At 43.1% G+C, this 12,611-nt stretch overlaps 1 protein-coding gene and 1 non-coding gene across 8 annotated transcripts in view; both read left to right on the forward strand.

Annotated features, from left to right (window-relative positions):
* AZIN2 (antizyme inhibitor 2) overlaps positions 1-12,611 on the forward strand; it is a 43,308-nt gene that overhangs the window by 26,374 nt on the left and 4,323 nt on the right. For 6 of the 7 annotated variants that reach the window (XM_057305132.1, XM_057305131.1, XM_057305133.1 and 3 more), the window contains one exon: positions 11,384-11,598. In XM_057305132.1, the coding sequence (XP_057161115.1) occupies positions 11,384-11,598 (215 nt within the window). Of the gene's footprint in view, positions 1-1,263; positions 8,973-11,383; positions 11,599-12,611 lie in introns of those variants that run through there. The other variant, XM_048221861.2, reaches the window with a different exon arrangement.
* LOC113268628 (U6 spliceosomal RNA) lies at positions 1,275-1,383 on the forward strand. The gene has a single exon (XR_003321165.1). It is a non-coding gene; the product is annotated as a U6 spliceosomal RNA (small nuclear RNA).

Below are 12,611 nucleotides of genomic sequence, written 5' to 3' on the forward strand. Positions count from 1 at the left end.
ACACACCGAGTGGCATGTGGCTGTGAGCCTCACATTCAGTGGTGGTGGCTGAAGCCACCGTGCACTTACTGCATACATGGCACTACTCAATCTTTATAATAATCCTATACGGTGGATACTGTTATCAGACCCATTTTACAGATGAGAAAACTGAGGCATGGGGGTGAAGCAACTTGCTCAAAGTCGCACAGCTAATAAAGGGTAGGTTTTTAAACTGCAGACTGTGAGCTGCTTGGGGGGAGGGGCATAGCTAATTTGTCTTCGTGTATCTCGGTGTCGCCAGAGAACGAGCTCTTAACTACTTTCCTATAAATTTATTGCCTCCAGATAAAATCTTCCCATCACTGGGCATTTGGACATTGCTAATTTTTTTTTTAAGATTTATTTATTTATTGGAGAAAGAGTGGGGAGGGTCAAAGAGAGGGAGAGGGGAAGCAGATTCCCTGCGTAGTGTGGAGCCTGATGCAGGGCTCGATCCCTCCACCCTGAGATCATGGCCTGTGTCGAAACCAAGAGTTGGATGCTCAACCGAGTCACCCAGGCGCCCGGACATTGCTGATTTTTGGTTATGTTCATTCATGTGTCTGTGAGTATTACCTCTGCCTAGAATGCGCTTTGTGACTCTCTTTGCATGGATGGCTCAAGTTACATCCACTGAAAGTAGATTCCCTTTAAAAAACTGCTTTCTTATGATGAGTCCCTCGAATAGGATTACCAGGTAAAAAGAAATGAGCATTTTTAGGTCTCTTGATACATACTGCCAGATTGTTCTCCTCAAAGCTTGGCCCAGTCTATACCGTTAGCAGCTGTGCTCATTTCATAATAAGCTCACTAGCAGTGCACGCTGTGACTTTTTCTTGTTGGCTAATTTATCTGAAATGGTATATACCTCAGTATTTCTTTCATTTCTGTCTTCTTGACAAGGATAAAGCATTTTGTTTATTATTTCCTTTGATGTCAATATCTTTTTATATTCTCCACTTACCTAATTTGGAGTTTTTTCTTACAAATGAAGATGAGCTTGCACATGCGTATATGTGTGTATTTCATATTGTATTTGATACAAATAGTTTTTTTGTCAATCTGTTGGTTTTATTCTAATTTTATGATTCTTTGTTATTCTTTCATAGAAGTTTCAACATACTATCATACGTCTTAACTAAGCGCTCTGCAATTAATAGTGAGGGAGCTTGTCCCTCTTTACCTTTTGTGCTCTGTGGGTTAGAGATTACCTTTGTTTTATACATATTTTCTCTATTGTAGAAACAGAACGTGTATTCCTCGCTTTGGCAGCACATGTACTAAAATTGGAACGATACAGAGAAGATTAGCATGGCCCCGTGCAAGGACGACATGCGAATCTGTGAAGTGTCCCATAAATTAAAAGAGAGATAGAGAGAGAGAGAATGTTTATTGGGGAAAATCTAGTACAAACAGCCATATAAAGTGATCCCTTAATCCCACCATTCAATGATGACTATTGTTAAAATTTACTTCGATTCCTCTTCTTTCTGAGCGTCATAGTACACATTATTTTTAACTTTTAAAAAGACGTATTGGGAGGTTTCCTTTAAATACTGATACGTTAGGTGGACTTTTTAATGTATAAACATTTTAAATGTTCATTGAGTGGTCTAAAATGACATATACTTAGGGTTAAAGATATAATTTAATAACTGTGTATTGACACTTTATAAATGAAAGGTAGAGTTGGGTGTGGGGAGGGACCCAGATGGGGCAAGTACCCCAGGAGTTTTTTAAGAATCTCAGGAACTAAAATTCAGGGTACAAGCTTCCGTCACTCCACTCTGTCCAGAGCCCCTCTCTGTGTTGACAGGATTGGGCTTTCTTACTTGCTATTGTATTTTATTCTAGCGATTTGTGGTTACAAAGTGTGACTCTGTCTTGAGTGTATTGCAATAGCATTTGTCAAGTGTGGATCTGGTTAGTTGTTGTCTTAAGAATTCTTAAGTAATGATTTCTAATGCTTTTTTATTATTGCTTTGTCATACTGTACACTAGTTTTATTTTTTCCATCTCTTGTCTTTGTCCTGTCCTTTTGATATGTTTTTCTTTGTTCAGCCTATTCCATAGCATTTTGGCAAAAGCTTTGTGCTGTGTTTAGAAAACCGGCAGGGTGCCTTCTATTTCCAGCAATGCGGCAGTCTAGGTACTCTGAACAGCCTCCCCACTGACAACAAAGAAAACTGTATCCCGACTTAGAAGAAAGCGGGGGGATCCTTCAGAGGTCAAAATTAAGTGAAAGCAGGCATCTCCACTTAGAGTAAAAGCCAGCCTATTCTCCACCCACTAGCCAGAGGGATTCTTTTAAAATGTAAGTCAAATCATGTCTAGTTTTATTAAAACTGCCTAAAACCCCACGCTGGCTCCCGTCTCCCTCCAAATTATCCAAAGTCCTCCAAGGGCTTCGAAGGCCCCTTGTGATCTTGCCCCTGTCTCCTCTCTGATCCCCTCCCTCGCCACTCCCCCTCCCTGCAGTTCCTCGAGCTCCCCCAGGCACGGTCCTGCCTTAGCACCTTTGCACCAGCTTTTCCTTCCGCTTGGATCACCTTTCTTCCACGTACCACACAGGCACACTCCTTGACCCCCTGTGCATCTTCGCCTGAAGGTCATCTCAGCGAGGCCTTATGCTTTATCTAATCCTGCCACCTGCCCCTCCCCCTGCTCTGGTCTTTCTTTTATTCAGTACCATTTATTATCTCCTAATTTACTATATAATTTACTTCTTTATTTTGTTGTGTGCCTCCCTCCTGCTGGACTGTAAATACTGTGAGGACAGGACTTGGTCTATTTTGTTCACTCGTGGGTCCCAAGCATGTAAAATCGTGACTATTCAAATATGTGGTAAATGAATTCATTAACCCAGAGAGAAAACCTAACTGAAACTGGCTTTCTGTCTGGGAGCGTACGCTGAACTCCTGCGGCACTGATCTTCAGCTTTCACAGCTGCACGGTTCCTGGGGGCTCAGTCAGGATGGAGACTCTGATAGGACCCCACACATAAAGCCGGGAACCCCCCAGGAGGACATCAACATTAGTGTAAGGGTAAACCAGAAAAGCACCTATCCCACAGAGGAGGACAGCAAAAAAAACACATGTCTTTTGGATCTTGGTAGTGGTTGGAAGAGGGCACAAAATTGAGACTTTACAGCCATAACCTAGCCTTTTCTTGGGTTTGTTGTCCAAATTCATATTAACTGTGTTGTCTGAAAAACCGCAAGGCTAGAATTTATTTTAACTTGTAGAAGCAAACACAACATCTCACTGGAGTGGAAATCTTTAGCCTAGGCTTTTAAGAATTCTCACAAGTAAAGTGCCAAAGTACGTGAGCTTGCAGTCAAAAGTCACAAACACAAAGGAACAGGTCCCCATGAGGGCAAACCAGCAGAAGTGATAGACAGCAGAACCAGACCTGCAATTATTTCATGTATTAGAATTATCAGATGTGAAAGATAAACAGAATGTTTACAATGTTTAAAGAAATTGAAAATGTGACCAAGGGGTACCTGGGTGGCTTAGTCGGTTAAGCCTCCAGCTCTTGATTTTCATTCAGGTCATGATCGCAGGGACATGAGATCAGCTCTACATGCAGCATGGAGTCTGCTTAAGATTGTCTCTCCCTCTCCTTCTGCCCCTCCTCCCCTGCTTGTGTGCTCTCTCTTGAAAAGAAAAACGAAAAGAAAAGGTGACCAAAGTAAAAGCAAATATAAAAATATGATCTAGCAGATTTTTTTTAAAAGTAGGCTCCATGCCCAGCATGGAGGCCAACTCAGGGCTTGAACTCATGACCCTGAGATCAAGACCTGAGATCAAGAGTTGGCTGCTTAACCAGCTCAAACACCCAGGCGCCTCTCCAGCAGATTTTTAAAAGGATTAAATAGAGCTTCTAAAAATGAAAAAACATGAAAACTGAAATAGTGCACAGAGTAAGCAAGCTATTAGAGAAGGTTGAAGCGAGAATCAGAGAATGGAAAGACGGAGCTAAAGAACCGATGCCACTGTAGCACAAAGACAGGGAGACACAAAAAAAGGAAGGCACAGGACATGGCAGAATGAGAGCACATCAGACACAATGTCTAATTATAGTTTCAGGAAGAGATGGCATGAGGATACAGAAACCATACCAGTAATTTGGACAGGGAAATTTCAATATAAAGAATTGTCAACTTGAAAGACGGTTAATTACTAAAAGGGGCAAAAGCAGTTACTACTGTTGGTAAGGGGGAGCGAACAAGGAAGCAACACAGAGGAGGGCTCCTCCCTCCAAGGCTGAGGTTGAAACCTTTGAAAAAAGGCTGTGATCGTCACAGAGACACGCAGCCTGCCAGTGGCAAAGAAACTTGTCAGAGGGTGCCCGCCACAGCTGGGTCATAGGGGCAGCCTGCTGCTGAGTGGAAGGGATGCTTGCTGGAGGGTGTGGGCCATGGCTGGACTGTGAGGATCCCTGAGGGGAAGGCTACCAGACCCTCATATGCTGAGCCGTAGAGGCCACACAAAATAGCATGCTAAAAGGACAGTCTCTTCTTCCTGATCTGTCCTTGCAGTGTCTTTCTAGCAACCTCTGTTGACAAAGCCTAACATAGAGCTACCTGGCAAAGAAGGAATGTCTATAAGGTTCAGCTCCAGTAACCCAAAGCAAGACAAAGAAGGGTGGATTGGGGACTGAGAGGCAAAAAGTTAGTAACTGGCAGACAGTCAATAGAATGGGAGAGAGGAAGACCCATCTTCAGATTTAGGAAATCCCACAAATCCCACACTTAGACAACATATTAGTGAAACTGGATACCAAAGACGAAGAGAAGATCTTAAAACTAGTAAGAGAAATGAGACAGAAGATTACCTGTAGAAGAATGACAGACCTAGAGCTTTTCTCCCATAACAATGGAAGGTGGGAGATACTGGAATAGCAGCTTTAACATATCAACCTAGAATTTTGTATCCAGCAAAATTGTTTTTCAAGAATGAGTATGAAATGTAGGCATTTTCAGACAACGAAATACTGATATCCGCTAACAGAAGTTCTCAAGGATATATTTCAGGCATAAGGAAAATGATTCCAGAGCGATGGTCTGTGTTGCAAGAAGGAATGGTGACCAAAGATAGCTAAATATATGGGTCTATCCAAAGGATCATTGACTGTCATCACCACCACCACCACCAATAACATTTAATTTGTGGGGTTAAAAACAGTTTTCAGGGGCGCCTGGGTGGCTCAGTCAGTTAAGTGTCTGCCTTCAGTTCAGGTCATGATCCCGGGACCTTGGGATCAGGCCCATGTCGGGCTCCTTGCTCAGCAGGGAGTCTGCTTCTCCCTCTCCCTCTGCCTGCCACTTCCCCAGCTTATGCTCTCTCTCAAATAAATAAATAATAGATAATATAATGGATAATAGATTACATATAATAGAAATATAGATGTATATAAATAGATAATACAATTGCCAACATTGAAGGTAATTAAAATGGTTTAGTTTAGACACCAGCACTAAAAAAAATAGAAAAAAACATAGTTGAGAGCACAGGAAAAACCCATACATATCTGGAAAATTGATTTTTGACAGGGCTTACAAAGCAGATCACTGGGGATTGTTTAATATATCATGCTGGGACACCTGATTGTCCACATGCAAAAAACGAAGTTGAATCCCCTATCTCAATGCACATGTGAATATAAATCCCAGAAATCCGTACAGAATCTGTTTGACCTTGAAGCAGGGAAGAACAGTAAAGAATCTCTTACAAAGCAAAAAAGGAAAAGACTGATGTTTGTCTACATTAAAATGAAGAGCTTCTGTTCATCTGTTAGCAAAAGGAAAGAGGAAATCACACCCTGGGAGAAAATACGGAAACACATATACAACTAGATAAGGGATCAGTACAGAGAATTTATGAAGGATTCTTTTTTTAAAAAATATTTTATTTGAGAGAGAGAGAGCATGCACACACAGCAGGAGGGTGAGAGGGAGACGCAGGCTCTCCGTTGAGCAGAGAGCCCGACGTGGAACTCAATCCCAGGACCCCGAGATCACGACCCGAGCCGAAGGCAGACGCTCAACCGACTGAGCCACCCAAGCGCCCTATATGAAGGATTCTTACACAAGAATCTTAAGAAAATAAGAAGAAAAGCAGTAAAATAGAGAAAGCAATAGAAATATAGACAAAAGACTTTAACAGGCAGTTCACAGAAGAGGAAATCCAAATAGAAAATGAAAAAGTGCTCAAGCTCGTTGGTAATCAAGGAAACACAAATTCCAATGAAAGGGAGACACCATTTTCTACCGACTAGATGAGAAAAAAATTAAAGGCATGACAATATCAAGAGTTGGTGGAGGATAGTGCTTGGATCTCTTAGACACTGACAGTAGGAGGTGGTATTTCTATTTTGGGAAACAAGTTGGCATTATTCATATAAAGTTAGACATGTGTATACCCTACCTTCCAGCAAGTTCTTAGATATATATTGTAAAGAAGCTCTTGGCATGTGTATCTGAGGAGATATATAAGAATGTTCACAGGAGCAATTTTTGTAGTATAAAACGTTGGAAACAACATTAACGTTTGTTGGCAGGGTAACATAAATAAATTACGGTGTAGTCCATATAACGAATCTGACGCAGCGTACTGTGAATTACGGCGGCTTAGTCCATATAACGAATCTGACGCAGCGTACTGTGAATTACGGCGGCGTAGTCCATATAACGAATCTGACGCAGCGTACTGTGAATTACGGCGGCTTAGTCCATATAACGAATCTGACGCAGCGTACTGTGAATTACGGCTGCATATATCGGTTGGATGAATCCAGGCAATGAGTTTCAACAACAAAAAAAGCAAGTTGCAGAGATTACATACTCTATAATTTCGTTTTACATAAATTAAAAAAAAAAGTGTACTAAATACTGTGCCAAACAGGAGAATAATGAAAACAAAAGTCAGCATAATGGATACCTCTGGAAGGGTTAGGGAAGTTGCATGTCATTGGGGTGGGCCACGTGGGGGTTTCAAAAATCTTGGAAATTTTATATTTATTTAGCTGGTGGTGGGTACCCAGATATTCGTCTTAGTGTTATTCTTTATATCTTACATGTGGTACAGATATTTTTTGGTAGAAATTAAATATTTAACAAAAATTGAGTCTGTCATTATTGCTTATTAGTATTCTTTGATAGACTCACATTTATTCTTTTATCATGCCACTTCTAAACATTTCGAAAAATATCTTGGGGATTTTAATTAGTAGAAGCCTACTCAATCTATTTATTAAATTGGGGAGAATTCTCTTTTTTGCTTTATTAAGTTTTTCCAGCTAGGAGAGGTAGAGCTCTTGTATTTTATTTCTCTCATTAAGGTTTTATTATTTTCTTTGAATAAGTTATTGTGGTTCAAGTACATCCAAGAATTTAATAACATAATGCTTTCATTATTATTGTGAGTGGAAACATTTCCCTGTGTTTCTGAGCTGAGACAATGGCTTGCATACTGAGACTTATTGATTTTCCCCCCAAACTACCCCTTCTCTTTGGATTTTCCAGGTAGGCAAACATGTCATCTGCAATATATATTTTTTTCATTTTCTATATAGTCTACCTTTTTGTTTCTTCTCCCCCCCCCCAGTAGCTATTGCCCACATTTCTCATGATATATAACATAAGAATGGTGACAGGAGGCTTCAAACTTGGGAGTCAGAAGACGTGGGTTTGAGTCCTGACTTTACTATATAGTAGCTGAGTAACTTTAGGCAGGTTAACTTAATCTCTCTGAGCCTGTTTCTCCCGTTTCTTCATCTGGAAAATGAAGGGCTGAACTTAATTACTAAGGTTGATTCTGGTTCTGAAATGAGGCCATTCTAATGTATTTCCATTAAGTTTGAGTTGCCTCTTTATTTTAAATAGTCTCTCTGCACTGCAGGGTTTGACTTCGTTTTGTCTGTAGTTTTAATCAAGAATAGGTGTTATAGGCTATTGAATGCCGTATTGACATGTACTGGGAAAACTAGATTTGAATTGTAGATTTATATTTTCCATATTATGATGAAGCCAGTGGTAGCCTTGATCATATTGTTCCTGTCTTCCAAGAGAGGTAAATTGTCTATATTGTTCCTAGAGGAAAATCACTGAAGGTGATTCTCTGGCTCTGAGTGCAGATTTGGTTAGTTACGGTTTCATTTCAGATTTTCCCGAACGTTCGCAAGTTAAATTCTGACCATATGTTTTTGTTCTTTCTTTTTCCTTTTTGTGTGCTGCCCTTGTTCATTCCATTTTTTTCTTTTGAAAATATTTTTGTGGGGCGCCTGGGTGGCTCAGTCATTAAGCGTCTGCCTTCGGCTCAGGGCGTGATCCCAGCGTTATGCGATCGAGCCCCACATCAGGCTCCTCCGCTATGAGCCTGCTTCTTCCTCTCCCACTCCCCCTGCTTGTGTTCCCTCTCTCGCTGGCTGTCTCTATCTCTGTCGAATAAATAAATAAAATCTTTAAAAAAAAATATTTTTGTGCACTTTATGTAGACCAGGGATTATTGATTTATTCTTTAAAAGTTGGGCAATTATTTAAGGACTCCATCAGGGCCAGAAGACATTTTAAATATTTGCCCTTGTTCCACTCACTTATTGGGCCTCTCTGAGGAGGGCAGCCAGTTGGTGCAGCTAGGAGGCCCCTTGTCTGGGACCACTCGGAATTCTGCTACTATCTCCCTCCAGAACCTAGAGCAGGTCACTTCCGTTCTCTGACTTTTCTCATCTGTAAAATGGGACCTGCAGCTGCCTGCCAGACGAGGTGTGAGGCAATGGTGGGCATGCTCTGTAAACGCCCTGCCCTCTCTCACAGAGGGGGCCTGGCAGCAGATTAGGCAGCTTGTATTTTTACAGGTGCTTATCCATTTCCACTCAGTTTCCAGACTCATAAAAAGTGCTAAGACTTAATAAGCCTGTCACCACATACTTTTGGAATATTTATTTTGCAGGGTTTTTTTTTGTTTGTTTGTTTCTTTTTTTCTTAAAGAAAGGGGGGTTTATTTTTTTAAAGATTCATTTGTTTGTTTGTATATTTATTTATTTGTCAGAGAGAGCACAAGCAGGGGGAGCGGCAGGAAGAGGGAGAAGCAGGCTCCCTGCTGAGTAAGGAGCCTGATGTGGGACTTGATCCCAGGACCCTGGGATCATGACCTGAGCTGAAGGCACTTAACTGACTGAGCCACCCAGGCATTCCGGTGGGGGGGGGGGCTTTAAATAGCAAAAGGGTAGCTTTGCATTATTTCCTGTGAAGTTAAAATTTTTTTCCACTGATTTTTATTTATGCCACTAATAAGAGGTAAGATAACTCTTATTATAACACAAGGGTGTCTTTTCTTTTTACTTTATTGTGGAAGAATTTTGGAACCTTTTTTCTCAGGATCCTCATGGATTCATTTATATAGCATTTCCCCCAAAAGCTTTAAAAGTTAGCTTAACGCTTTTTAAGAAGTGGAGCTAAGGGAAATAATTCAGAGCAACTGAGATTAATTTTACTTATTAACAGAAAGCTCCTAAACAAGAACATTAAGTTATATGAACAAGGATATATTTTTCTCCCTTTTCCAGAATATATACTTCCCAGCTCCTAGATTGGAGCCTGGCACATAGTAGGTGCTCAATAAGTATTTGTTGAATGACTCAATTAATGAATAGGGATAGCTTGAATTTTTTACTTTAATATGTGCGTGTTTTTCATTAATGAGACTAACGGCTTATTAGCTTTTTATCATATACATGAATATTATTTCTGCTTATGCAATCTGTGGCTTTTCTTTCTCAATTTTACTCATCCCCGCTGCTGGTTATGGTATTGTAACACTTTTTCTTTTTCCCCTGTTGGTCTTCTCCACTACCTCCTTCTAGACTCTTTAGATGGCTTCAATTAATCTCTTCTTCCTTTCTTCCTCCCTCCCTCCTTTTTCTTTCTTTCTTTCCTCTGGTTCTTTCTCGTTCTCATCACTCATGTATTTCTCATTCATTCATTCATTCATTCATTCACTCAAAAGATATTTTTCAAAAAAGCACCTACTCTATGCCAGACTGCGAGGCATTGGGGAGCCGGGGGTGAACAAGATGGTCATGATCTCTGGGGTCATGGAATTTAGTCTGACAGGGAAAAGAGGCCTGAGCAGGTTCATTTCACAAATACCTAATTATAAATTATGACAAATGCTATTAAGTCTAAGCCTGTTGGGGGTGCATGGAGCTTTAGGAAAAGCTTTCATGAAGCCGTTGTAGCTGAGATCTAAAGGAAAATTAGGAGTTGGTGGGGTTGGGGCCTCAGGGAACAGCAGGGGGAGGGTTAGGGAGGGGGAAGGGAAGCAAGGTTTTCCTGGGAGCCCAGGGCAAGTGGAGTAACTGGAACACTGTAGCACAGTGGGGATGGACAAGGGGACTAAAGGGCACAGAGTTCATTCGTATACATCTTTCAGTCAGGACTCCTCCTCTAGGACCTGCCCGGCAGGATCCCACACTGTGACAAATTGCACTGGTTGTCAGCAAATGGTCTGTGTTACAGATTTCTTTCCTGGATTTTTAAGTTATTTAAGAAGAAAATTTTAATTTTATGTAATTGGTAGTGTGTCTTTGGGCAAGTCACGTAAACTCTCAGAGCCTCAGTTTTCCTGAAATGGGAGGAATTTTGCCTACCCTATGGGGTCCTCTGTGACCTCTGCCAGGTCATCCTGTGATTATCTGTTGGAGGCCCATCTTCCTCCCCAGACTGAGAGTCAAAGGAGGGGGCGGTCTAGCTCACCTGTGTACGTCTGGTTGTTGTGACGTGTCCTGGGATGGAATGAGGGCATCCGGGAGGACTTCATAGAAGAGGGAGCCCCAGAGTTGGGCCCAGGGGCCAAGCTGATTTGAGGAAGAGGGAACGGCTGCAGAGGTATGGACAGACCTAGGGTCTAGAAAGTGGCAGGCCAGTGAAGACCAAAGCAGAGAAGTAGTAACAATAACAATGATAGCGCTACCTTACTGGGTCCATGTCATGTACCAGACACTGGTCTAAACGCTCTACATATATTCATTTATCCTTTCAGTGACCCTACGAGTTAGGTACTATATTCCCATTTTACAAATGAGCAAACCGAGGTTCAGAGGGATTAAGTACCTTGCCCAAGGTCACATATCTAGTAAGTGTTGGAGCCTGAATTGAAGACCAGGCATTGTGGCTTCAGAATGTACAAGGCAATGAATGCAGAGAAGTAGGAGGGGCTTAAATGCCAGACTAGAAGGCCCCTCCAATCTTTATTGTACTGGTTATGGGAGCCATGGAAAGCTTTTGAGGGAGGGAGTGCTGAGGCTGTGCTCAGTGTGCCCAGGAAAGCTGACTGTGACTGTGCCTCTCTCCTGCAGAAATCATCCGCGGAGCAGCCCCTGTACAGCAGCAGCCTGTGGGGCCCTGTGGCCGATGGCTGTGACTGCGTGGCTGAGGGCCTATGGCTGCCGCAACTACACGTAGGGGACTGGCTGGTCTTTGAGAACATGGGCGCCTACACCGTGGGCATGGCTTCCCTCCTCGGGGGGACCCAGACCTGCCGAGTCACTTATGCCATGTCCCGGGTGGCCTGGTAAGGGGGCCTTGCTGAGAAGGGAGTGGGGGAGGAGAAGGGAGCAGGTAGGGAACAAGAGAAATCTGAGATTTGAGACTGGTTTCCATGTAATCCAGTTTGACAGGTAGCTCTTGGCTATTGATTCCAAGTGAGGCCTGCGCTTGGCACCTGACCTTGGCCATGAATGAGACAGAGCTTCCCTTGAGGAGCTCAGCACCCTGTGAGAGACACAGAGGAGCAGACAGGCACTCCTGATAATACTGGGGGGTGAGGGAGGGCTGTGGAACCTGAGAGCCCTCCCTGATGCCCAGACGGGGACCTCCTGGAGGAAGAAAGATGGGAGTTAGCTGGCAGGAGGCAGCATGGGGTTCTGGGCAGAAGGAACGGGGAGTGAGCATGCTGCCTTCAAGAAACTCCCTGAGGTTGGTTGTGGCTGGAGAGGGAGCAGGGCTGGATCTGAGAAGGGCTTTGAAGGCCAAGTGAAGGGCTTTGAGCAGTGGGAAGCATGGACTGATTTGAAGCAGGGGAGTGACATGGTCTGGTTTAGATTTGAGAAAGACCACTCTGGCTACTGGGGCAGTAAGGGAGGACAAGGACAGATGGCGATTGAGCAGACTGGTCGGAGGGCTGCTCTGCGGCCCGGGAAAGACTTGCCTGCTGGCGGAGCCTTCTGAGAAAATGCACACAACACCCGCTTGCCTGACCGGGCCAGTGCTGGGACCCAGTGAGGCAAGAGGGGCACGAGACAGACCGAAGTCACGTTTGTTAGACCCTTCTGTCAGGCATTGTATGATTATCTCCTCTCGCCTGCACAGAATCAGTGCTATCACAGAGAGGTTTGGTCAGTGGTGAAGAGGCCCCTCTGGGGGCTAGGCGGTGCCTGTAGAGGCAGGAGCGGCTGGCGGGACCTCTATGCCAGGCCCCAGGAGTGAGTGTAGCCTGTGTTCTGGAGGCTTGAGCACCCTGCCCCCCAACAGTGCTACCAACCCCCGGCCTGACGGGGCTCAGTATCAAAGTCACATTTCATTCAA

The sequence above is a fragment of the Ursus arctos genome, unplaced genomic scaffold (genome assembly GCF_023065955.2).
Source record: "Ursus arctos isolate Adak ecotype North America unplaced genomic scaffold, UrsArc2.0 scaffold_32, whole genome shotgun sequence".
Lineage (NCBI taxonomy): Eukaryota > Metazoa > Chordata > Mammalia > Carnivora > Ursidae > Ursus > Ursus arctos.